The sequence below is a fragment of the Hyperolius riggenbachi genome, chromosome 1 (genome assembly GCF_040937935.1).
Source record: "Hyperolius riggenbachi isolate aHypRig1 chromosome 1, aHypRig1.pri, whole genome shotgun sequence".
Classification (NCBI taxonomy): Eukaryota; Metazoa; Chordata; class Amphibia; order Anura; family Hyperoliidae; genus Hyperolius; species Hyperolius riggenbachi.
In genome coordinates, this window is record NC_090646.1 from 634,298,189 (window position 1) to 634,325,226 (window position 27,038).

The 27,038-nt window shown below is 45.3% G+C and overlaps 1 protein-coding gene across 1 annotated transcript in view; it reads left to right on the plus strand.

Moving 5' to 3' along the window:
* The window catches only part of GOLPH3 (golgi phosphoprotein 3), a 34,559-nt gene extending 12,209 nt beyond the window's left edge, over positions 1 to 22,350 (plus strand). The window contains exons 2-4 of the mRNA XM_068251258.1: positions 15,715 to 15,846; positions 17,317 to 17,431; positions 19,700 to 22,350. Of these exons, the coding sequence (XP_068107359.1) occupies positions 15,715 to 15,846; positions 17,317 to 17,431; positions 19,700 to 20,124 (672 nt within the window). The 3' untranslated portion in view covers positions 20,125 to 22,350. The remainder of the gene's footprint in view (positions 1 to 15,714; positions 15,847 to 17,316; positions 17,432 to 19,699) is intronic.
* Positions 22,351 to 27,038: the final 4,688 nt, after the last annotated feature.

Consider the following 27,038-nt stretch of genomic DNA (forward strand, 5'->3'; position numbering starts at 1 on the left):
CTTGCTCATCATCCTCTGAGTCTGACTCGTCTTCTGCACACGACTTCTCTTCTTCCTCCTCCTCCCCCCTCTGTGCTGCCGCAGGTGTTGAGGAAACAGCTGGGTCTGATGAAAATTGGTCCCATGCCTGTTCCTGCCGTAACGGTTCCTGGTCACGCTCATTCGCAGCTTCATCCGCCACTCTACGCACAGCACGCTCCAAGAAGTAAGCGTAGGGAATTAAGTCGCTGATGGTGCCCTCACTGCGGCTCACCAGGTTGGTCACCTCCTGAAACGGCCGCATGAGCCTGCATGCATTTTTCATCAGTGTCCAGTTGTCGGGCCAGATCATCCCCATCTTCCCAGACTGTTTCATTCTACTGTAGTTGTAGAGGTACTGGGTGACGGCTTTCTTCTGTTCTAGCAGGCGGGAGAGCATGAGCAGGGTCGAATTCCAGCGAGTCGGGCTATCGCAAATGAGGCGTCTCACCGGCATGTTGCGTGCCATGGCTGTGTAAGACCGCCTCAAATGCCCACAGAACTTCCTGGCCTGCTTCAGGACATCCGCTAAGCCAGGGTACTTTGCCACAAATCTTTGAACAACTAGATTCATGACATGTGCCATGCAGGGTATGTGTGTCAGCTTCCCCATATGCAAAGCGGCAAGCAGATTGCTGCCGTTGTCGCACACCACGTTGCCTATCTCCAGGTGGTGCGGGGTCAGCCACTCATCCACCTGTTTCTTAAGAGCAGCCAGGAGAGCTGCTCCAGTGTGACTCTCCGCTTTGAGACAAGACATGTCTAAGATGGCGTGACACTGCCGTACCTGGCATGCAGCATAGGCCCTGCGGAGCTGGGGCTGTGTAGCTGGAGAGGAGAACTGCCACTCAGCCAAGGAGGAGGAGGACAGCGAAAAGCATGTAGCAGGAGGAGAGGAGGTGGCAGGAGGCCTGCCTGCAAGCCGTGGAGGTGTCACAATTTGGTCCGCTGCGCCCTGCTTGCCATCGTTCACCACCAGGTTGACCCAATGGGCTGTGTACGTAATGTAGCGGCCCTGCCCGTGCTTGGCAGACCAGGCATCCGTGGTCAGGTGTACCCTTGACCCAACGCTCTTTGCAAGAGATGACACCACTTGCCTCTCAACTTCACGGTGCAGTTGGGGTATGGCCTTTCTCGAAAAAATAAGTGCGGCCTGGCATCTTCCACTGCAGTGTTCCGATGGCCACAAATTTACGGAAGGCCTCAGAGTCCACCAGTCGGTATGGTAACAGCTGGCGAGCTAACAGTTCAGCCACGCCAGCTGTCAGACGCCGGGCAAGGGGGTGACTGGCCGAAATTGGCTTCTTCCGCTCAAACATTTCCTTCACGGACACCTGACTGCTGCTGTGGGCAGAGGAGCAGGAAGTGCTCAAGGGCAGAGGTGGAGTGGAGGAGGGTGCCTGTGAAGGTGGAAGGGAGAAAGCGGCAGAAGCAGATGATGCACCTGAAGGAGGAAGAGGAGAAGGAGGGTGACTTTTCTTTTGTGTGCTGCTGCTGCTTTTGCTCAGGTGGCCATCCCATTGCTGTTTGTGCCTTTTCTCCAGGTGCTTTCGTAAGGCACTTGTCCCTACGTGAGTGTTGGCCTTTCCACGGCTCAATTTTTGTTGGCAGAGCGAACAGATGGCTTTGGTCCGATCTGAGGCACACACATTAAAACATTTCCACACCGCTGAGCCACCCTGGGATGTGGGCACTATGGGGACCTCAGCAGCTGATGCTGAAGGGCAAGTTGGCTGGCTGTACATAGGTGGCGATACATGGTGCCGGACACTGCCACCAGCTGTTTCTGACGAAGAGCTGCCCCAGCTTCTTTCAGCAACTTCTCTCCTCCTACTACTCTCTGACTCCCCCTCTGAACTGTCCCCCTCTTCATCTCCTCTATTGGGAACATACAGAGGATCCCTATCATCGTCATCATCGTAATCATCCTGCCCAGCTTCGCTTGCCTCAGACAAATCCAAACATGCACCATCATCAGTAGGTCCTTTATCCTCCTTACACGTTACATCCATAGTGTTGCCGCGTAACTCAGACATATGAGCTGGTGAAAATTCATCTGGCTGTAACAACAATGGCTGTGCATTAGTGATTTTACCACTAAATAATTCTTGCGAAGTGTCAAATGCAGCGGAAGTGATGCTAGTAGTAGCGCTGGTGGCTGAGCAAGATGAGATGTTCTGTGTCGCTAAATACTCAACCACGTCCTGACAATCTTGGGAGGTGATGGGACGTGCCTTCTTCCGAGCACTGTACTGTGAGCCAGGTCCACACGAAATTACATTTACACGACCTCGCGCAGACCTGCCGGGTGGCCTTCCTCTGGCTCTGGCACTACCTCTTCCTCTACCTGTTTTGTCCATATCGGGTATGCACGGAGTGGTATATCACACTGCGTGCACTCACGTGGGTAGGTGGGTTCACTTAACTGCACAGGTATGCGCACTGATGCGGTGGGTTCACTGAACAGAACAGGTATACAGTGGCGGGTTCACTGAACAGGTATGCAGTGGCAGGTTCACTGAACACAACAGGTATACAGTGGCGGGTTCACTGAACACAACAGGTATACAGTGGCGGGTTCACTGAACACAACAGGTATGCAGTGGCGGGTTCACTGAACAGGTATACAGTGACGGGTTCACTGAACAGAACAGGTATACAGTGACGGGTTCACTGAACACAACAGGTATACAGTGGCGGGTTCACTGAACAGAACAGGTATACAGTGGCGGGTTCACTGAACACAACAGGTATACAGTGGCGGGTTCACTGAACACAACAGGTATGCAGTGGCGGGTTCACTGAACACAACAGGTATACAGTGGCGGGTTCACTGAACACAACAGGTATGCAGTGGCGGGTTCACTGAACAGGTATACAGTGACGGGTGCACTGAACACAACAGGTATACAGTGGCGGGTTCACTGAACAGAACAGGTATACAGTGGCGGGTTCACTGAACAGAACAGGTATGCAGTGGCGGGTTCACTGAACAGAACAGGTATGCAGTGGCGGGTTCACTGAACAGAACAGGTATGCAGTGGCGGGTTCACTGAACAGAACAGGTATACAGTGGCGGGTTCACTGAACACAACAGGTATGCAGTGGCGGGTTCACTGAACAGGTATACAGTGGCGGGTTCACTGAACAGAACAGGTATACAGTGGCGGGTCCACTGAACAGAACAGGTATGCAGTGGCAGGTTCACTGAACAGGTATGCAGTGGCAGGTTCACTGAACAGGTATGCAGTGGCGGGTTCACTGAACAGGTATGCAGTGGTGGGTTCACTGAACAGGTATGCAGTGGCGGGTTCACTGAACAGGTATACAGTGGCGGGTTCACTGAACACAACAGGTATGCAGTGGCGGGTTCACTGAACAGGTATACAGTGACGGGTTCACTGAACAGAACAGGTATACAGTGACGGGTTCACTGAACAGAACAGGTATACAGTGGCGGGTTCACTGAACACAACAGGTATACAGTGGCGGGTTCACTGAACACAACAGGTATGCAGTGGCGGGTTCACTGAACAGAACAGGTATGCAGTGGCGGGTTCACTGAACAGAACAGGTATGCAGTGGCGGGTTCACTGAACAGAACAGGTATACAGTGGCGGGTTCACTGAACAGAACAGGTATACAGTGGCGGGTTCACTGAACACAACAGGTATGCAGTGGCGGGTTCACTGAACAGGTATACAGTGGCGGGTTCACTGAACAGAACAGGTATACAGTGGCGGGTCCACTGAACAGAACAGGTATGCAGTGGCAGGTTCACTGAACAGGTATGCAGTGGCGGGTTCACTGAACAGGTATGCAGTGGCGGGTTCACTGAACAGGTATGCAGTGGCGGGTTCACTGAACAGGTATGCAGTGGCGGGTTCACTGAACAGGTATGCAGTGGTGGGTTCACTGAACAGGTATGCAGTGGTGGGTTCACTGAACAGGTATGCAGTGGTGGGTTCACTGAACAGGTATGCAGTGGCGGGTTCACTGAACAGGTATGCAGTGGCGGGTTCACTGAACAGGTATGCAGTGGCGGGTTCACTGAACAGGTATGCAGTGGCGGGTTCACTGAACAGGTATGCAGTGGCGGGTTCACTGAACAGGTATGCAGTGGCGGGTTCACTGAACAGGTATGCAGTGGCGGGTTCACTGAACAGGTATGCAGTGGCGGGTTCACTGAACAGGTATGCAGTGGCGGGTTCACTGAACAGGTATGCAGTGGCGGGTTCACTGAACAGGTATGCAGTGGTATCACTGAACAGAACAGGTATGCAGCCAGGAACAAGCTAAGCCTAACTAATCTTTGCCTATGAGAGACAGTCTGCAGCAGCTCGCCCTACTCTCACTAATGCAGGCACACGAGTGACCGTAATGGCCGCCGCTGCCTGCCTTATATAAAGGGGGTGGGGCTCCAGGGGCTAGTGTAGCCTAATTGGCTACACTGGGCCTGCTGACTGTGATGTAGAGGGTCAAAGTTGACCCTCCATGGTGCATTATGGGGCGAACCGAACTTCCGGAAAGGTTCGCCTGTGGAACGCGAACCATGGAAGTTCGCATGGAACCGTTCGCAGGCGAACCGTTCGGCCCAACTCTATTGGCGAGTAAGTGTTCTTAAAGAGGAACTCTCACGAAAATCGTAAAATTTAAAACGCATACAAATAAGTACATTTCTCCAGGGCTGTGGAGTCGGGGCAATTTTGGGTGCCTGGAGTCGGAGTCGGGAAAAAAATGCTCCGACTCCTAATGAATTTAAACTGTAATTAAAATAGAAAATATGATAAAATGTTCTATTTCTCAGATAATAGTCATCATAATTTATACATACAGTAATAGCTGTGCTTAGTCCACAAAAATGAAATGAACCAATCAAAATTAGTTACTTGTGCTGCTTCAATAAAGCAGTCCCCGTATTTTTAAAGTCAGATATACAAATCTGATTGTGACTGTACAGCAGTGTTCTCCCCAGGCTCTTTTAGCTGGGTGCTCTACCCGGCTAGTTTTGGTGAGCACCCGGCTGTCATCGGCTCACCTCCTTCTATGCTGTAAGCAGAGTTGCTCACAGAAGCACCGGCCCTGCATTCTCTTATCTTGCCCCACCCGGCTACTTTTTCATGCTACCCGGCCACTATTTCATGCCACCCGGCTGAAAAAAATTTCTGGGGAGAACACTGGTACAGTATACATGATGTGTACACAGGAATCTCTTATATATACTAAATAACATCTATGCTGTAAGTATAAAGCCTGATGTGTAGCCGTGTCACTAATAGAGATGGATCAATGAGATGGAAATAATTCTGCGTTGATTCTGATTTATGCAAATGCTCTTAGCTCATGAAATCAAATAATTTCATATGTTAAAATTTGGTTTGGTGACTACGAATTAAATGGTACCTGAGAAGGATGAAAAGAAAAGTTTTATACATACATGGGGCTTCTTCCAACCCCTTTCAGGCTAATCAGTCCCTCGCTGTCCACCTCCACCACCTGGATCTTCTGCTAGGAGTCCTGGGAATTCAGCCAGTCAGCACAGTCTGGCTACGTGCCACTTCCACAGCCAGGAGCAGTCTGCACCTGCGCAATAGTGCTGCGCAGGTGTAGTACGCTCCCGGCGGCGGAGTGTGTGCATGCGCACTACACCAGACTGGCTCAAGTACCTGGACTCATAGCAGAAGATTCAGGTGGCGGAGGAGGACAGCGAGGGACTGATTAGCCTGAAGGGGGCTGGAGGAAGCCCCAGGTATGTATAAAACTTTAATTTCATCTGTCTCAGGTTTACTTTGTTACACAGTAGTACTATACTCTACATATGCACTCCCCACAGAGCTGCAGGGAATCCACTGAGAATGTTGTGCGCATTGAACACAGAGGTGTTGTCTGTCACCCATAAACCTTGTTCAGATTGTGCATAAAGAATGTGTAATAGAGGAAGAATCTCCTTATTCCCCTGCAGAGTACCTGCACATCATTCTTACATGTACCCACAGTTACATTGCCTAGGGCCTGATCCATGTTCAGATGTGTAATAGAGGAAGAATCTCCTCATTCCCCTGCAGAGTACCTGCACATCACTCTTACATGTACCCACAGTTACATTGCCTAGGGCCTGATCCATGTTCAGATGTGTAATAGAGGAAGAATCTCCTCATTCCCCTGCAGAGTACCTGGATATCACTCTTACATGTACCCACAGTCACATTGCCTAGGGCCTGATAGATGTTCTTTGTTCCGGTCTGTACCATTTACAAGTACTCTTACCAAGGACTAGTTTTAGTCTATGACTAAAGGGAATAAATATGGCAGTCTCCATATCCTTCTCACTTCAGTTGTCTTTTCAAATTCCTAAGCGTTGGCAGTTAAGAGACAAATTTCATGTTACATACTTTCAATTTAACAAGATTGTAATATGCAAATTAGAGGAGTCGGAGTCGGTGGAATCCTAAACTGAGGAGTCGGAGTCGGTGGATTTTTGTACCGACTCCACAGCCCTGCATTTCTCCTAGAGTAAAATGAGCCATAAATTACTTTTCTCCTATGTTGCTGTCACTTACGGTAGGTAGCAGAAATCTGTTATTACCGACAGATTTTGGTCTAGCCCATCTTCTCATAGGGGGGTTCTCAGGTTGTTTTTTATTTTTAAAAGCACTTAGTGAATGGCGATTTCTCCGTCCAACTGCCAAAATAGTGTGCAGCGAGCAGGGAGGCTTGCCAGCATCTTTATGTTAATGTTTCTCAGGGAGGGTCTTTATAAAGCATAAATTCCTTGCTGAGAATCCCCTATGGAGAGATGGACTAGCCCAAAACCTGTCGCTAATATCAGATTTCTACTACCTACAGTAAGTGACAGCAACATAGGAGAAAAGTAATGTATGGCTCATTTTACTCAGGAAGAAATGTACTTCTTTGTATGTGTTTTACATTTTAAGATTTACGCCAGAGTTCCTCTTAAATCATTGCGTGTTTTATAATTAAAAGTTTTAATACACTACGGAGCGCTCCCCCATCTTTCTTTTTTTGTTGCCACAGTTACACCCTTCAGCCAACGCTGTGGTTGAGTAGCGCAAGATTGCACATCACTTTTTTCTTGTTTCTCAGCATCACAGCATGTACTCATTTAGTGCTTTTAGTGTGAATGAGCCCTAATTGTCAGCAGAGCCAGCATGTGCCAGGCTTGTAGTTATAACTGTCAACATTGAGAACAATGGAGTTTGCTTGGTTGTAGCATTTTGCTCCTAAATATTTCCTGTTGGCTTGCATTTGTACAGATGTTGCCAGAATTCCATCTAGTATGTGTACACCTTTTATTTGCTGTTGAGGAGCTGCCAGTGTAATGTGATTTATAAACAGCAGCAGTGTGAGCTAGAGACTGGTTGATTCATCTCCCAGGAGAGAGATTTAAAGTGGACCTAAACTCTTGCACAGCCAGAAGAGGAACCTAGAGAAATGCACCCTGTATGTATTTAGAGAGTTTAGCCTGTCTAATTACTCCTTATCAGTGACTAATCACTCCTTATCAGTGACTAATCACAACTGTAATTTGATCTCTTCAGCTGTCTCAGCTCAGGCATCTCTTCTGCCATGTCAGAGCTGCTAATTTGTAAGCACAGAATGTAAGCCTTATATCTGCTTCCATGAAAGCAGGAAGTAGACACACTGCAGATTTATTGCAGGATTTGTCAGCTGTAACAAATGTGTTTTTTTTTTTTTTTTTTTTGCTATGTACTGTATATACTCGCATATAAGCCTATCGTTTCAGCACAAATAAATTGCTGGAAAGTAACGCTCTCGGCTTACCGGTATATGTGAGTCAGTGGAGCATAACGGATGGTGGAGCAGGTCTTGTTACTGGCATTTGAGCGTAAGGATCATGCACTAGTAATCCTGCTCTTGCCATCTGGCTCCCTGCTGTTCCTGTGCCCCCTGGCATGTGATGCTGAGCCTGCCAGCAACCTTTCAGCAGTGCAATGATCGGGAAATCCTCCTGTGTGGCAATCGCTGTGTCTCATATCTATGACACCATCTAGTGGTGTCTTGAGACACAGCTGTATCATCATTGGGGGCACATCTGGCTATGGGGAGGGGGCTTTACTGGGTAGGGGGCTTATACGCGAGTCGATCACTTTTTTTTCCTGTTTTCTTAGGGAAAAGTGGGTAGCTCAGCTTGTATGCAGGTTGGCTTATATGTGAGTATATACGGTATATATTTTAGAGCAGAGAGGAACTTCTGAGTTCAGGTCTGCTCTAATCACCATTTGAAGTTCTCAGTTCTAGGTCCTTATCAAGAGATTTTGTGTAGACAGATGAGTGATTTGACTTTTGCTTATTTTTCAGAATAGGCGGGGCTATATTTGATTGGCTCATTTGCATACATTTTTTTTTACTATTGCAATGTAAAGTGAAAATGGGCAAGCACTAAAAAGCTACATACACGCTAGATTAAGCTCAGCTGGAGCAGCCGATAACAACCGCCTTTGCCAAAAATATCCCATGGCATGTTGGGGATCAATCCGGCTAGTGGATTGTCTTGTCCAAACGTTAGACAAGGCCATTGTTTCCCCACCACTCACCCTGCCCACTCTCTGATGTGCTGTTTGCCCCACCCCCTGCATAGCAACAGATGTACCGCCTTGGCCCAGCACTGTCTCCTGAGGAATTGAGTCCCGATCCCTGCCGGTTGACGTACCCATGAATATCTCTTCATGTAATTTCCGGTGTGCTTAAAGGGGCACTACAGCGAAAAACTGTAAAATTTAAAATATGTGCAAACATATACAAATAAGTACATTTTTTTTCCCAGATTAAAATGAGCCATAAATTACTTTTCTCCTATAATGCTGTCACTTACAGTAGGCAGTAGAAATCTGACAGAAGTGACAGGTTTTGGACTAGTCCATCTCTTCATAGGGGATTCTCAGCAAGGTTTTTATTCTTTATAACGATATTCCCTAAAAGGATTTAAACAATGATGCTGGCCAGCTTCCCTGCTCGCTACAGTTTTTTAGCAGTTGGACAGAGCAACTGCCATTCACTAAGTGCTTTTGAAAATAAATATATCCCTGAGAATCCCCTATAAAGAGATGGACTAGTCCAAAACCTGTCACTTCTGTCAGATTTCTACTACCTACTGTAAGTGACAGCAGCACCGGAGAAAAGTAATTTATGGCTCATTTTACTCCCCTTTAAAGGGTACCTAAACTGAGAAGGATATGGATTTTTCCTTTTAAAATAAAACCAGTTGCCTGACTCTCCTGCTGATCCTGTGACTCTAATACTTGTAGCTACAGCCCCTGAACAAGCATGCAGATCAGGTGCTCTGACTGAAATCAGACTGCATTAGCTCAGTTTAGGTTCCCTTTAAACATACACCTGACGCTTCGATTGATGTTCAAACGTCTCCAGTGAATAGTTGGCTATATAGTGGAATTCAGACGATTGCTTTGTCCTTCGATGCTTCCCATCTCCTTCTCCTCTCCATAGGACAGTACATACAGCTGAACTATCTATTTTGTCCAGCAAAACTTTGGGGCTGTGGCTCTGCTGCTTCCGTTCTTAACGTGGGGCTGTGGCTCTGCTTCTGCCGTCGCCGTGGCTCTGCTTCTGCCGTCGCCGTGGCTCTGCTTCTGCCGTCGCCGTGGCTCTGCTTCTGCCGTCGCCGTGGGACTATTGCTCTGCTGCTGTCTTCATCATGGGGCTGTTTTTGTTTTCAGGGGCATGCCACTACACACCTCTACAAGACGCATCTGTAATGCATTCCCATGTCTGTAAACCCCAGCCTGTGAATATGCTGCCATGCATTCCTTCTCCCTTACCTTCCCTGCCTGTAAACCTAAAAAAGCTGAATAGAACATAACAAGCATGCGTTTCTGTAAGGCGAGAGCCTTTCCAGCAGTAATAGGATCCAGACTTCCCTTCGATTATGGAAGGATAAACATCCGTGCCACTGAGCACACGTCTGTCATCTGCTGCTTCATCATGTGTGCAGGACGGCCTCCCTATACTGATGGAAAATCCTAGGCGGTGTGCACGGGGTAACTGACAGGGGTCATTAGTGATAAATGGAGGCTGACATTACTGACCTCCTCAACTAGTGCTTTAGCACCTGCTAAGAGGATGAATTGGGACAATTATTACGTTACGCTTTATTTTTATGTTCCTTATTTTCATTCTTGTTTTCAAAAAATTGGTTTGGAGAGTATTCCCTACCTGCCTCCCTCCAAACCCAACCCCTCCCCCCCACGTTTTTTTTTAAAGTGGACCTTACCTCTTGTACAGGACAAAAAGGATACCAGAGAAATACATCCTGTATGTATTTACAAAGTTTAGCCTTTCTAATTCCCCCTCATCTGTGACTTAACACCAGTGTAATTTTACTTCTCAGCTGGCTGCCTCGGCAGAGCAGCTTATTTGCAAAAACAGGATGTTAACCCTATGTCTGCTTCCATGAAAGCGGGAAGTAGAGACACTGCGGATGTATTGCAGAATTTGTATCAGCTGTAACAGAGAGGGTTTTCTTTAAAGGTTATTATGCTGTTGCTTATCCTTTAGAGCAGAGAGGAAGTTCTGAGTTCAGGGCTGCTTTAGGCAGATGGAATTGCAGCATTAAGTATAACTGAGCAGTAATGCAGAAAACTACAGAGACACATTACCCTCCATATGGCTGGTACATAAAATAACATGCCTGGGTAAGTTTTCCAAACAAACAATAAAGTTTTAACAGTAAGCATGCCTTTGTGTATTCTTTATTACACTAAATGATGCCGGTTGTGAACAATAGAAATTCTACTCCCATATTCCTAATTAGTCTAGGATTCTCCATTTTTTCATTGAGTAGCAGGGTTATCCTACTATTGTTTGTAAACTTTGTAGACTAGATAAGTTTTTTTTCTTTATTTCAGTATTTCTATAGCACAGAGATATTCTACTGAGATGCAGTACTTTGTATCAATGCAGAAATCTACTAAAAGTCAATGTGCTGTGTGTGGCAGGGATATATCCCTCTCTGATGAGATGTCAACCAAAGAGGGATCTACCTTTCGTGCATGTTGGGAGACAGTATTGCAGGCTTTAGCGCTGGTTTCTCCCCATTCTTTTAGTGGAGCTAGTTTGCTTTATTCCAGGCCTGTGGAGTCAGTACAAAAATCATCCAACTCCTCAATTTATGAAACTACCGACTCCAACTCTGACTCCAGGTACCCGAAATGGCTCCGGCTCTGACTCCTCGACTCCGACTCCTTAGTCTAATACTTACCAGGGCTGTGGATTTTGTACAAAAATCATCCAACTTTAACTTCATAGTTTATGAAACCACCGACTCTAATTCCGACTCCAGGTACCCAAAACTTCTCCGACTCCACAGCCCTGCTTTAATCTACCCACACATCGCTAGATGTATGGGCAGATTCCACCAAGAGACAGATCTCTCTCTGAATAAATCTGATCCAAGAGATCAGTCGGTTACATGTATACCGCAGGCTAATTCCCAAACGATTGCCGCATGAAATCTCTCGTGAAACAGCCTCATGTTACCGTCTCCCTCGATACCTCTGTGATTATAAACATACCCCCCCCCCCCCTCCCCCTGCAGTTATACTTTACCTGATCGCTGTCGCCCATCCTCTGCATTGCCGCCCCATGTGACAACCAGCATATATTATAGTGGCTCTCCACCCAATCAAGTTGATAGAATTTCCCCATGGACTTTCTCATTGGGTCACCTAAACCATACTAGCTCCCCTTTAGTTTGGGGGTGTGGTTCTGCTTCCTCCCCATTCGTTGCCATGCGGCCCCCGTTTCCCCCTTATTTGCACAGCGTCCTGCTACACCAGTGAGGACTTGAGGGATAAAGGTGGGGGGTGCACATGCCCAGTTAAAATAGTTTTGCCTATTCAAGCTCACTGGGTATAAAGAAGTGATGATGGCTTCTGTCAGCTTTACCTGTATGCCTTTACTCTGGATGTTAAAGATTTTCTGCTGGCTGTGTAGCCAGTGGGTGTTGTATAATCACACATGTCAAGCGTCAGACTTTTCACAGAAGGCAACCAACAGGTTTGATTGTCTTAGCCTTTCCTGTGGCCACTTACTCATCTGAGGGAAGAGGTTTTTGCTTGATAAATTCAGGGTGAGTACAGTCCTCACTCTGACTGCTGGGGCTGGATAAAGATGTCACTAGGCTACTGTTACATAGTTATTTGGGTTGAAAAAAGACATATGTCCCTCGAGTTCAACCAGAGAACGAAGTCAACCAGAGAACAAAGAAACTTGTGAAACATGTAATGTAATAAGAGATGGATACCTTATTTATTTGAGTATTTATATAGCGCCGACATATTGCGCAGCACTGTACATAGTATATTGTCGTGTCACTAACTGTCCCTCAGAGGGGCTCACAATCTAGTCCCTACCATAGTCAGTTATATGTCTATATCATGTAGTGCATGTATCATAGTCTAGGGACAATTAACTTATCTGTATGTTGTTGTTTTTTTTTTTTTGTTTTTTTTTGGGGGATGTGGGAGGAAACCGGAGTGCCCGGGGGAAACTCACGCAGACACTTTGAGAACATACAAACTCCTTGCAGATAGTGTCCTGGCTGGGATTAGAACTGGGAACCCAGCGCTGCAAGGCGAGAGCGCTAACCACTATTCCACCGTGCTGCCCCCTGCAATGGCTGCAATGTGGACATAGTTTGATCCACAAAGTATGTCTGTCTTTCACTGCATGCAAGCGCTATAAATACTTATAAGAGCTGTAGTTAGATCCTGATCTGAGGCTGGATGTCTGGGCTGATGATAATTACAGTGTGAAAGTGAATAAATCGGCAGTTTGCAACATTCTATGCTGGTCACGTCTGCTTAAAGGGGTTATTTCGCGAAAAAAGTAGGCAGTTAAAAAATGTGACAGATAACAGGTTTTGGGCCAGTCCATCTTTTTAAGGGGGATTCTCAGGGCTTTCTTTGTTTTCAACAGCATTTCCTGAACAGTTTAACTGCCAAAATAGCAAGATACCAGCCGGCCTCCCTAATCACTTGCACACTATTATGTCAGTTAGATTTTGCAACTGTTGTTCAGGAAATGCTGTTGAAAACAAAGAAAGCCCTGAGAATCCCCCTTAAAAAGATGGACTGGCCCAAAACCTGTCATCTGTCACATTTTTTAACTGCCTACTTTTTTCGCGAAAGAACCCCTTTAACCTTCCTGGCGGTAAGCCCGAGCTGAGTTTGGGCTATGCCGCCGGAAGGCACCGCTCAGGCCCCGCTGGGCCGATTTGCATAATTTTTTTTTTTTGCTGCACGCAGCTAGCACTTTGCTAGCTGCGTGCAGTGCCCGATCGCCGCCGATCCGCCGCTATCCGTCGCGCCGCAGCCGCCCCCTCCCCCCCCCAGACCCGTGCGCTGCCTGGCCAATCAGTGCCAGGCAGCTCTATGGGGTGGATAGGAATCCCCTTTGACGTCACGACGTCGGTGACGTCATCCCGCCCCGTCGCCATGGCGACGGGGGAAGCCCTCCAGGAGATCCCGTTCTTTGAACGGGATCTCCTGATCGCCGGCGGCGATCGGAGGGGCTGGGGGGATGCCGCTGAGCAGCGGCTATCATGTAGCGAGACTTTGTCTCGCTACATGAAAATTTAAAAAAAAAAAAAAAAAAAAAAAAAAGATTTGCTGCCCCCTGGCGATTTTTTTTTTTTTTTTTTTTTTTTTTTTTTTTTTTAGCAAACCGCCAGGAGGGTTAAGGATTCTCCAAGTCTGTGGCAGCCACACAGACTAGACCGAGAACTACCAATTGAAGCAAGTTAGTTGTGCTGTCTGAGAACACTATCCGATAGAGATCTATCTTTTGGTCGATCTGCCCATGCATCGCTAGATCTATGGGCACCTTAAAGGACACCCAAAGTGTAAATAAACTAATAAACAATTGTATCTATCTTCCTTCTCTTATAAATGACTTTTTAAGATATTCCGCAGTTTTATTTTATATTTAAATCTACTTTTCTGCTAGGAAAATGTTTGTTAGTTGGCATTTATTATCAGTGAGGGTCACACTGTAGTCACTTCCTGTCTGAGTCAGGACTGAGTCAGCCACTTACATGCCTGATGTTTAACTCTTTCAGGCAGAGAGAGAAAAAAGGAACACATCGTAGCTATTTGTGTGCTTGGCACTGTACATACACACGTCTATCTCATCATGTCACCTCGGGTATCCTTTAAGTTTGAGCTTCCTTCTCTGGAGACGTCACTCCCACATGTGGAATACACAATGTTTTTGGCTTTGTTTTTCTTTGTCTCAGTATTTACTTCTGCCTTGATTATTCCACACTCACATCTGGATCTAAACAAAAACCTAGTGACACCCTAACCATTGTTTGTGGGTTTGTTTTTTGTTGTTGTTGTTTTTTAGCGTCTAATAAAGATTATTTTTATGCATAGCAAATTGTTACCAGCTTAAGTTATGCAAACTTTATTAGCATCCATAATCTTCTATACATACATTCCACATCAGTCATATTAATCCATTGAAACTCCTCTTCCATTTTTATTTTGGATTATAATGGGGACATTACAAACCATAAAATAAACATCCATACAGGAAGTGTGCCAAATTCCAATTCATTATTACAGTTAAGGGTTAAACTGATGATAGATACAGATAGAGATATAGATTAGACACAGGATGTATAATGTGTGTTGGCAGAGATGTCTGCTGTCACAGTAGACAGTTTATATTATTGTCTAGATCAGGCTTTCCCAACCAGGGTTCCTTGAACACTCTGCAGGGGTTCCTTGGCATTTTCCCCTATCGTGGGGGGGAAGTATAATAGAGCACACTATAATGGGTGGTACTGTAACAAGAAGCACTAAATTGGGGGCTCAGGAGACAGTATAATGAGTGGCAGTGTAATAGGGGGTAGTGAAATAAACAGCCACACATACTTTTAAAGACCATGCCTCCTGCACAATAAATGCAGGGGTTCCTCGAGACCAAAAAATTGTTTGCAGGGGTTCCTCGAGATCCAAAAGTTATTTTGCAGGGTTCCTCCAGGGTAAAAAGGTTGAGAAAGGCTGGTCTAGATAATATGCTGCTCTGTATAGCCTCTCAACAGTGAGAATTCACAAGTGTAACACAGGAGCTGTTCTTTGGCACCCTGATCACTATCCTATATTGTTACTGTAAAAGCAAAGAATATATGCTTTGATAGTGTATTAGTTTTCTGCTGCCTTGAGTTTTCTTTAAATATCTGGAGCGCCTGCTATCTTAAAAAGATAGCAACCGCCAAGTGTTCTCCTTACTCCTTCGCTGGAAGCTGTTCCATTGTGCCTGGATAGCACCTTTTCAGTGAGGAGGCCATGGGCAAGACTTCCTAACATTGCTACTTTCTGTAGAGCGCACCCTAATGGCTGCAGCTCTGGCGTTTTGAGTACGCCAGGAGAAAAGTGTAGTATAAAAGTTTGTCTTGTCATTGTGTGTCGGCCCAACCTCCCCATCCATACCAGCAGATTCAACACTCTCCTATTGCAAATCTGTACAGCCGTACTGGGTAGGTTATCTGGTTGTTTTGATTGGAGCAGTCCCTGCAGAATAATGAAGTAACTCCTCCTCCACGGTTTTTTCTTTCCATTTTGCACAGTATTGCAGTGTACCATTCATGGCAACAGACAGGCAAGCCTAACCTTCCCTGTGTCTTCTCCCCAGGGCTACACATCCTTCTGGAATGACTGCATCTCCGCTGGGCTGCGCGGCTGCATGCTGATAGAGCTGGCCTTCCGAGGCAGGATTACCCTGGAAGCTGGCGGCATGAGACGCAAAAGTCTTCTTTCTAGAAAGGTACAAAAACGGATACTTAAAAGTGCTGGTTTAAGAGCAAGATGGAAAAACTGTAAAATTGAAAATACATATGTACACATTATCTATATAGTGCTGACATCTTACACAGCGCTGTACAAAGTACCATGTTTTTCAGCATTTAAACCGGTCCGGACTATAAGACGTGCCTTGGTTTAGAGGGCAAAAACCTGGGGAACAAAGTATATACTAAACCTGGTGCAACCATAGCCCAGGAGCATCTTGTACATGTTCTCCCTTAATTATTGTGTCCTTCTTGTGCTTTGTGTCTCCCTTGTGTCCCCTTCTGTCTCCCATGTGTCCTCCTCTGGCCCCTGTATGTCCTTTGCTCCCCCCTTCTGTCATCCTACGCTCCCTATGTATCGTTAGCAGCAGCGGCAGCATGGCTCACCTCATCCAGCGGCGACCGGAGACCTCACCTCTTTCACGGCTCCCCTTGTGTCATCAGCAGAAGCCGGCACTAGGGGAGCCGTGCAGGAGAGGAGAGGTCCATGATCGAGGTGGGCCATGCTGCCATTGCTGATGAAGAAGCGCAGGGAGTCCCTGGTTCGTATCAGCGGGCGTCCGTAAATTGGCGACTTCCTGTATTTGGCCTAAGACACGGGGACTTTTTTTCTCCCTATTTTTTGGGGGGAGAAAAAGCGCCTCTTTTATGCTGCAATATATGATATATCATTTTGTCAGTAACTATCCCTTACAGGTGAAGTAGGCCATCTAGGTGCATGCACGGTGGGGGGGGGGGGGGTGTCCTACCGGATGACTGCATGGCTATAGGTGCAATGCTTTAGTTTGCGCCCCGCGTAAGGGTAACTGAATTACTTCTCCCTCCATTACTACAACTCAGAGGATGAACAGTATTTAGCGCCACCTGGTGATTCAGCGACAGCAGGGTGAGCCGCCACTCTGCTCTTCCTGCGCCCAACTGACTGGGTGGCGTACTAATGCGTATGCCTAACGGGCTCACAATCTAATCCCTTTCAAGTGTCCATCATAGTCTAGAGTGAATGTAGGGGAAGCCAATAAACTTATCTGTATGTTTTTGGGATGTGGGAGGAAACTAGAGTGCTACTTCTCCACCACTGGTAGTAAATGCTAGCAAGAGCCCAGCCAGTGCAAGGAAGCAGTTAGCAGGAGGCCACCTGCCTCCCATGTGAAAAATAAAAAGCCTTAGAGATGGCCAGGGAGCAACGGGTGCATTTGATTGGTCCATTGCCAAGCTGTATAAAATTGCCATAAATTTTGCATCAGTTTGAAATTATTAGCATACATATATGACCATCCCTAACTGGATATAACGATAACCTTTTTAGTGGTGTTCTGTTTGGGTTTCATCTTGGCCACACTGAAAGCAACACAATGCTATTCCTAGGACTAGTTACACGCTCTGCCAGGTTATATTGCATGAAGCGTGTGCAGTTAGTTTTGGATCTAACAGGTCCTTTCTGCCGGCAGGTCATTTGCAAGTCCGATGCTCAGACAGGTGACGTCATGCTGGACGAAGCCTTAAAACACATAAAGGAAACCCCAACACCAGAGACTGTACAGAGCTGGATTGAGCTGCTTAGTGGTAAGTGTGGAAATACTGTAAAATTATAATCTTGTTTTCCTGAAACGTAGACCTTAAAGCAGATCCGAGCTGAAAAACTAACTATAACAAGTAACTTGTCTATATATCTTATCTAAAGTTTAGATAGTTTACACAGCAAATCTAGCTGCAAACAGCTTCAGTAGTATATGATTATTTCTTCCTGTGATACAATGACAGCAGCCATGTTGTTTGTAAACATTACACAGAGGCAGGCTTATCTGTATCTTGAACACTCAGCTTGTGGAAAAAACCTAACCCCTTCCTCCCCTCTGCCTCTGAAATCTCTGGCTAGTAACACCTCCTCCTGCCCAGACTGAGCTCCCATGAGCCCTTGCTACAGCCAAGGCTCTCTGAAAACCTGTGGGCGTGGTTTATTTAGTTTATAGGGAATTAGAGTATTAAAACAAAGTATTTGGCTTGAGGAATGCCCTATAAACAATAGGAAAAGAACACAATTATGCAATGAGTAAAAGTTCACCTCGGATCCAATTTAACCACTTCCGGACGACACAAGTTGAAATCTATGCCATGTTTAGCACCAGTTATCCCTGTGAGGGCTTAAACTTCCCCCGCCGCACGCTACCACCATTTGTGCCGCTCTCCCGTTGCTAAAGCCCAGTTACCCTGCTGTCGGTATGACCGCAGGGCTCATTGAACCGGTCAAGTGACTATATCATTGGCTCCTTTCCCAGTGATCACTGTGAGCCAATCACATGGCAATTCCATGTGACGAGAGGTTGGTAAGCCACATTGTTTGGCACCAGCAGTCTCTGGTCCTTAAAGAGGAACTATCCAATAAACTGTCCTTCTGTAAACCCCACATACCTTTTGAGCTTTTAGCCAGCAATAATAGAAAGCTTTTCAGAAGTCTCTGATCACAGCCTGAGTCAAAATAATGTTCTGTTTATAAACTTTTGTAACAGCTTGTGTTGGTGTCGAACCTAGAGCTGTACGATGTAGATAGGCTCCACTTCTCTGTCACTATTCAGAGGAATGAGTTACGGTTCGCTTCTGCCCTGCCCACACCCTGCATTTTCACAGATCATAACAGATCATATGAAAACAGGTGAGAGATTTTTCAACTACAGAGAAAGGATCTGAAGAGGAGTCTTATTTTATTTCTGTCTTTGCATGCTTACAACCCCCCCCCCCATATTCAGAATGAGCTCTTCCTGGCTGTAATCTCTGTTCACACTGTGTAAAACAGAGGGAGAGAGAGACTGGAACAGCTGATAAGTCAGTTACACACTTGTTTGAAGCTATATTTCTGCTTTCTATCATTCTGACGATTCCAGTCACAGGATTACTGCTAATGAGGACTGTTTCTGTATGCTGGATGTGCTGGATACAATTCTCCATAGTAAGGCCTCGTTCAGACTATACGTGCTGCCGTCCGCATTTTGGCAGCGCGTATAGTGTGCGATGCGCAAGAACAGTAGAAGGGCATAGACAGCCCTTCTACCGTTCCCATCATATGCGCTGCGTGGCAGCGTGATTGCGCTATCGCGTACTGCACGCATTTTTGGGAATCGCAGCGCAGATCCCATTCATTGTAATGAATGGGATCTGCAGCGCAGCGCATAGGAGCGCAGATGGCGTGCGATCGGACGCGTTGCGTTCCAATCGCACAGCCATCTGCGCTAAATGATGTGAACGAGGCCTTAAGCCCACAGTAAAAACTGTTCTCTGTAAATGTTGTTTGTTTTTTATTTATTTTTTTACATAAAAAATGAATGGATGAAAATAAGCCTTTATATTAATAGTAATTACTGGAAACCTATGTGGCATTTAGAATTTTAGTTTACTTTGGTAGAAAGGCAAGCACTGTAATAACAGCACAGGAGACTTGGGCGCAGCCGGCGCCACCATAGACCGTAACAGGAATTACGGCTATAGCGGTGCACAGTGCGTAACTTTGGCTCCGTCAAGATGGAGCTTAAGTTACTTTTAATACACTGTAATTACTGTATTGTTTGCAGCCGAATTACATCATTCCCCACCATCCACGTGGACCTGGAGGGGGAATAGTAATTAACGCAGCTGGGACTTGTGCAGGAACAGGGTAAGCCGCATATCGGCTGTATCCTGCGTCCAAGTCTCCCCGCAGCTATTTCATAGGTATGCCTGTAAGAGGCCAGAGAATGCTGGTATGCGAGTGGTTAAATCCTACTATAATGTTACTAGCGAGTCACTTTTTTTGAGGGTATTTACCGTACCGCGTTTGAATTTTTTGTTTTGATTTTTCAGGTGAGACCTGGAACCCATTGAAACTCCACTTCCAGTTACGGAATGTACGGGAACGTCTGGCTAAAAATCTTGTAGAAAAGGGAGTCTTGACAACGGAGAAGCAAAACTTCCTCCTGTTTGACATGACCACGCACCCACTCACCAACAACAACATCAAGCAGCGTCTCATCAAGAGGGTGCAGGAGGCCGTCCTAGACAAGTGGGTGAAGGATCCTCATCGCATGGATAAACGTTTGCTGGCTCTCATCTATCTAGCTCATTCTTCTGACGTCATTGAGAATGCCTTCGCCCCGCTCTTGGATGACCAGTATGACCTGGCCATGAAGAGAGTCCGACAGCTGCTTGATCTAGACCCCGAAGCAGAGGCCATGAAGCCCAATGCTCATGAAGTTCTATGGGCGGTGGTGGCCACCTTTACGAAATAAACCCCATCCGTGGACTGGAATATTTGTTCTACGTCAAACAAAGTTGTCTCTGCTTGACATTTATTTTTCCGGAAATTTTACCTTCACTTATTTTGACTGGTCGAGGAAGGATGTTTGACTGTGTGCAATGTCCGTTCTGGTACAAGACAGCTTCCTGTTGAGAGAGTTCCAAGTCCTTCTTGCCATATTGGCACCACACTACACCTTAATCTTGTGCATCTTAGAAACGTAAGCCTGCAATCGCCCAAAAGGCCGAGATCAATTCAGATGACCGATTGACTCATGGATGTACAATGCTTTTTTTTTTAATTTGCATCGCGTTTCTTTGAAGATGCTCACAAGACGGTTTACAGTTTAGTAGGATATTTCCAAATGGGCCTTTCAGTCACCAAAGTTTAAATAGCTCAGTCAACTTCTCCACTTTTTACACAGTTTAACATTGCTCATTTTAATGTTTTTATTTTTCGTTTTTCTTTTGTTAATAAAGCTGCTGTGCTGATTTTCATTCCCCCCCCCCCCCCCCTTTCTTGTAAATGAGTCGTAAGCAGAAATTTACTCTTCTGATGCGTGTGGATACTAGTCCCGTGGTCTTTGGAAGCCATTTTTGGGATGGGAAAAAAACATTCCATTCAATTATGATGTGTATATAGTACCAATTGTAAAGTTTAAGAGAATACTAAGTATTTTGGTTGTGGATCCAACGTCCGATCAAGTCTGCGAAACATTTCAGACTCTGAGCAGTGAGCTGTTACCTGCATTTGATATGGTGGTACAGGTTCCATTTATTTAAAAGAAAAAGGCATGTACCAGTGGCTCAGTTGTCCCTCCTTGTCCTGTCTTATTGCCCAGTCCCTCTTTTGTTTTTGGCCATTTTTATATGAATTTTTTTTGTGACTCTTGCAATTCTAGGATGCATTGTTTTTTTTCTTAAAGCGGACCTGAACTTGGAAATTCCTCTCTGCTCTGAAAGATAAGCAACAGCATGATACAAAACCTGCAGTAAATCTGCAATGTGTCTACTTCCTGCTTTCATAGAAGCAGACATAGGGTTAACATCGTGTTTACAAATTAGCTGCTCTGCTGAGGCTAACGAGTTTCCAGAGCAGACACAGCTGAGAAATCAAATTTACAGTCGTGATTAGTCACAGATGAAGGGGGGATTAGACAGGCAAGACTCTCTAAATACGTACAGGGCGCATTTGTTTTCCCTCTGTCCTGTGCAAGAGTTCAGGTCCACTTTAAAGGGTTAATCCACCCCGATGGGAGGATAAGTGAGCATTGATGTGCTGCATTAACTTCAAAGAAAGGGCCCGCTGTAAAAATGGCTACCTTTAAAAATGTATCCACTTTGTTGCCAGGGAGGACAACAATGTTGACACTCTAGATTTTTGGCCAAGGTCAGCACAGTCGTTTTGGCAAACCAAAAATCAAAGGTGTGTATATTGCTTAAATGGTGGTGCGGGAGATGTAGGTTTGAAAACTCTGCACAAGTTTTCCCAGCTCCATTTGTCTGCTACTGCAAACAGCAAGACTCCTCCTACTCCAGTAGAGAGACCATTGCACAGGTATAAATTCAAACAGTCTTTCAGAGAAGGAGAACAAAGAAAATCTTGCTACCGTAGTCCCGGAGCGAATCCATGTTTAGCAATCTGCTTCGGCCCATTAATCTCTATCCACATACAGAATATCACTTTGGGGTGGAATGACCCTTTAATCACTTCTTTGTCTACAAATAGGTCAATGCATTACTCTGCTGCTGTCTTTTGTACAGGCTTAAACACAATCAAGACCTTCAGTCTGAAGCGATGGTTGCATGCACACATTTGCAGCTACAGATGTTTCCTAATGGAGATAAGACCCCGAATTCCTTTTATTCTTGTTCCTTTTCTTTTTTTTAATTATTATAAATGTACGTAAAATTATGCAGCTTAGCACATTAATGTTTGAGCGCGGTGTTGCCCATTACATTTCCTACATAGCTGTACATAGGAACGGGCTGATGCTTCGCGAGCCTATCTGCTCCCTGCTACAAGCGGATTGGACATGGTGCTGTGACGCCGGCAGCGCAGGAAGTGGAGGGGGCGTGGCATGGGACTTTTATAGATTGGACAGTGATCGAGAGCATCAAAAAGGAGGTGGTAACGATTGTTGCAGTTATCAGATTCCCTCTGTATACTATCTTTTTATTATACAGTAAATAAACTATGATCTTTAAAGTGCCTGAAATTACAAGTGTTCCGCTGTTTTGTTTGTGTGAATACCGATTGCTACTGTAACTTGATCCTGTGTATTTTAACTAGTGATGGGCTTATGAATAGTCCCGCCATTTGTTAGTGTAGTTTTAATTATGACTTGCTGGCAGATGGGAGGTTAACTTAGGCCCAGTGCACACCAAAACCGATAGCAGATCAGCTCCAAAAACCGCTAGCGTTTTGCGGATTTCAGAGGGATTCTAGGTATGTTTAGAGGTTTTCTAAACCTACCTAGCGGTTTTGGGTGCATTTTTGTGTAGCAGATTACACATATTATTACAGTAAAAGTTGTTACTGAGCAGCTTCTGTAACAAAAACGCCTGGAAACCCGCTCTGATCTAGCGTTTTCAGAGCGGAATGCGTTTTTCCTATACTTTACATGAGGACGAAAGGCTTCAGAAAAGCAGGAGGCACGTTTGTGGTTTGTAAAAAAAACCTCAAACCGCTGGTGTGCACCATCCCATTGAGATACATTAGCCAAGCGGATTTACAGGCGGATGCGGCCGGCGGATCGCAAAATAGGCAAGTTAATCCCCTCTCTGCCATGGCCAGCAAGCCGTAATCAAAATTACAATTATGAACGGCGGCGGGGCTATTTATAATATCACTTATTTTAACATGGGCCTCGTGGGTAAGGAGTCATTGCCTCAATATAGCTCATTATAGAACAATTATACAATATATCTGAAGAAAATGTAACATGAGAATAGCAATTATAAATCATTCATAGGTCATTCAATAACGGTGTCAGAACTTCAGGAAAACCCTGAACATTAAAGTGAATCCTAGGTTGATGAAGAAAAATAAATAAATAAACATACCGTATATACTTGAATATAAGCTGAGGTACCCACTTTTCCCTCAACCAGGAAAAATTGATTGACTTGCGTATAAGCCCCCTCCCCAGTATAGCAACCTCCACACTAGTCAGATGTGCCCCCAGTGCATAAAACGAAAAAATATAACTGTGTAATATAAATATATGTAATATAATACATTACAGGGCTGTGGAGTCGTACAAAAATCGTCCGACTCCGGGTACCCAAAATGGCTCCTGCTCCTCGACTCCGCCTCCTTAGTCTAATACTTACCAGGGCTGTGCATTTTGTAAAAAAATCATCCGACTCTTCACTTTATGAAATCACCAACTCTGACTCCGGGTACCCAAAATTGCTCCAACTCCACAGCCCTGATATATTATAAAGCTTTCTGTCTTTTCTTCAACACCCCCACCGATCTGAGCATCCTGCTGTCTGTACAGGTGTCCTTTTAGTTGCTGAGTGTAGATACTTGCATCAGCCAGGGCACAATCTGCATTGAGGTTGTATGTTCTCCCCATGTCTTTAAGGCCCCGTTCACACTTGCGTTTTGGCATGCAAACGGACCGGATCGGATCAGGACCTGATCCGGATCTGAACCGTACGGTTCCGGTCCGGATCCGGTCCGTTTGCATCGGGAATGTATCAGGCTGCCATCCAGATCCATGTGGTAAAAACAGCGAAATCACTAATAAAATTGTTGGGGTCAGCAGAAGGTGCACCATTAGAATCAAGTCCTCCGCTGTTTAGGCCTCACCTCCACCTCCGACATACTGCCAAACAGCTCCAGCATGTTAGTCACTGCTGCCCATGTGTCCCCATCCGAAATGACCGCTAGAATACGCATAGGAAGTGGGGTAGAACGTCAGGTGTTTGTATCCTGTGTGTTCTGTGCTTTCCGTTCCCCATAGGTTTCTATTTCTGGATGGTGCAGTCAGGCTCCGGTCCGGGTGTGTGGGCCGGATGATCCGGACCCGAAAAATAGCGCATTTTGGAAAAGTGTCCGGATCCGATCCAGTTCTGTACGGAACGTACGCATGTGAACGTCGCATAGACTTTGCAATGCTATGCCGAACGTACGTTCCGTTAGTACAGTATACAGTCCGGATCCGATCAGGCGGATCCGGACAGGGAACGCTAATGTGAACCAGGCCTAAGGGTTTCCTCCAGGCCATCTGCTTTCCACCAGGCCCTCTGGTTTCCACCCACATCCCAAAAACCTACAGGTAAGTCAATTGGCTTCCCCCTAGATTGGCCCTAGTCTACAATGGACACATGATACATGGTAGGGACTAGATTGTGAGCCCCTCAGTTAAGTGACCAGACCATATACTCTGTTCAGCACTGCAGAAGATGTCGCCACTATATAAATAACCCCTATGTGGAGACTGTGCCCTGGGCATTCCCTTAATTTTCTGTATTGCCATAGTAGAATGTCTGTTACAAGAAAGCATTTGCCAACTACTCTGGATTCGTTATTGGCAATTTTATATGCCGCAGATTGCACCCCTGATCCAACATGCAGTTAAGTCCATAAATATTTGGAAAGAGGCTACTTTTTCTAATTTAAATAAAAAAAACAAGTTAAGACTTTCAGTTTTAATTCAGTGAACAAAATGGTTGCATAAAAATGGCAACTAAAACATTGTTAACCCAATACCTATCGTATATTTCAGGGGCTCAAAAGTAATTTGACAAATTTTAAATAACTGTAAATAAAATGTTCATTTGTAATACTTGTTTGAAAACCCTTTGCTGGCAATGACAGCCTGAAGTCTTGAACTCATGGACATCACTAGATGCTGGGTTTCCTACTTTTTAATGCTCTACCACAGGCCTTTACTGCAGCAGCTTTTAGTTGATGTTTGTGGGCATTTCTGTCTGAAGTTTAGTCTTCAAGGGAATTGCATGCTCGCTAGGGGTGACTGACTTGACCATTCAAGAATTTTCAGCTTCTTTGCTTTAATAATACCTTTGTTTGCTTTGGCTGTATGTTTTGGGTTATTATCCATTTGTATTATGAAACACCACCCAATCTATTTGACTGCATTTTGCTGGATTTGAGCAGACTGTATGTCTCGGAATACCCAGAATTCATTCATGCTCCAGTCCTGTGTCACATCGATAAACACTAGTATCCCAGTGCCACCCAAGCCATCACACCGCCTCCACTGTGTCTTACAGATTATGTGCTATGCTTTGGATAATTAGCCGTTCCGTGCCTTCTCCATACTTTTTTTTTTTTTTAATGCCATCATTCTAGTGGAGGTTGATCTTGGTTTCTTGTGTCCAAGGAATGTTTTTTGCAGAACTGTGCTGGCTTATTTTCCAGTCTAGCCTTTCTATTCTTGAGGCTCTATTTCTTAGCTGTACAACACATACAATTCATTATATCATAAGTTTATTTTTGCTTCCAGTTGGCTGTAAAACAAAAAAAAGTTTAATTGCCTCATTATTTATGCGATTGTTTTCTTCACCCCACTAAATGAAAGCTGAAAGTCTGCACTAGCCTTCTGGATGTAGAGGCTATGTCCAGAAGGCCATGTGCACTCCTGCGCGTGTGCATTCCTGCGCGTGTGCACCTGGCCGCGGATCGTTAGCCCAGGAATCGATGAATCGGGACATCGATCGGGTGCCCGATCATGCCTTTCCCCGGCAGAAAAAGCTGCTTCTCTCAGAAGCCCTGCTTCTTCTGCCTCTTACGTCCCTCTAAGGGTAGATGTTACGCTTAGGGCTGTTTCACACGGACGACAGGCGGTGTTGAGGCGGCTGGTAAGCCGCATCGTCCTGTGACCTCTCCTTCGGGGACGGCGATTGTCGACTTCCCGTCGCGATCGGCGTTTCTCGTCCCCGCAAGGGGACATGAAGCCGCAGCGGCTAACCGGCCCTGGACGCCGCATGCTGCTTCTAGGGCCAGTTGAAGCGTTAAATTGGGATCGGAACGCCGCGTTTGTGCAATCGCTGGTAACCGCACGATGCTAAACGCTCCCATTCACTTGAATGGGAGCGTATCCTGACGAGTCCCAGACGCTTGGCGGTAAGCACTTCCAAGTGTCCATGTGAACCAGCCCTTAGAGTGACGTGTAAACAAACTCAAGGTTGCCATCTTTAGGCCAAAAGGTAAAACTACATCTACATGTAAGTAAACACATATTTACATTAAAAAAATCACTATTTACATCCCACCCTCCCAAAAATACTCAAATAAAATGTTTAAAAAAAAATTACAATAGAAAAAACATGGAAATATTTACCTAAGGGTCTAAACTGTTGAAATATCCATGTAAAGATGAAATATATATCTTTTTATTTATTTATTTTTAATTATAAGTTTGTAAATAGTGATGGATGTAAAACGGAAAAAATGCACTTTTATTTCCAAATAAAATATTGTCACCATAAATTGTGATAGGGACATCATTTAAATGGTGTAATACCTGGGACTATTAGGCATATACAATGCGTGGATTTTAATTATGGAGGCATGTATTATTTTAAAACTATAATGGCTGAAAACTGAGAAATAATGAATTTTTTCAGTTTTTTATTTCCTTATTCCTGTTAAAATGCATTTACAGTAAAGTAGCTCTTGGCAAATCGTACCACCCAAAGAAAGTCTAATTGGTGGCGGGAAAAACAAGATATAGATCAGTTCATTGTGATAAGTAGTGATAGTTATAGGCTAATGAATGGGAGGTGAACATTGCTCGGATGCATAAAGTGAAAATGACTGAAGGTTAAAGTGGTTAAAATTCACTGTGGTAATGTACAGAACCAAAATTAGGAAAAAAAGGTGTGTCTGTCCAAAAATGTATGGACCTCACTAAACTTGAGGCACACAGTT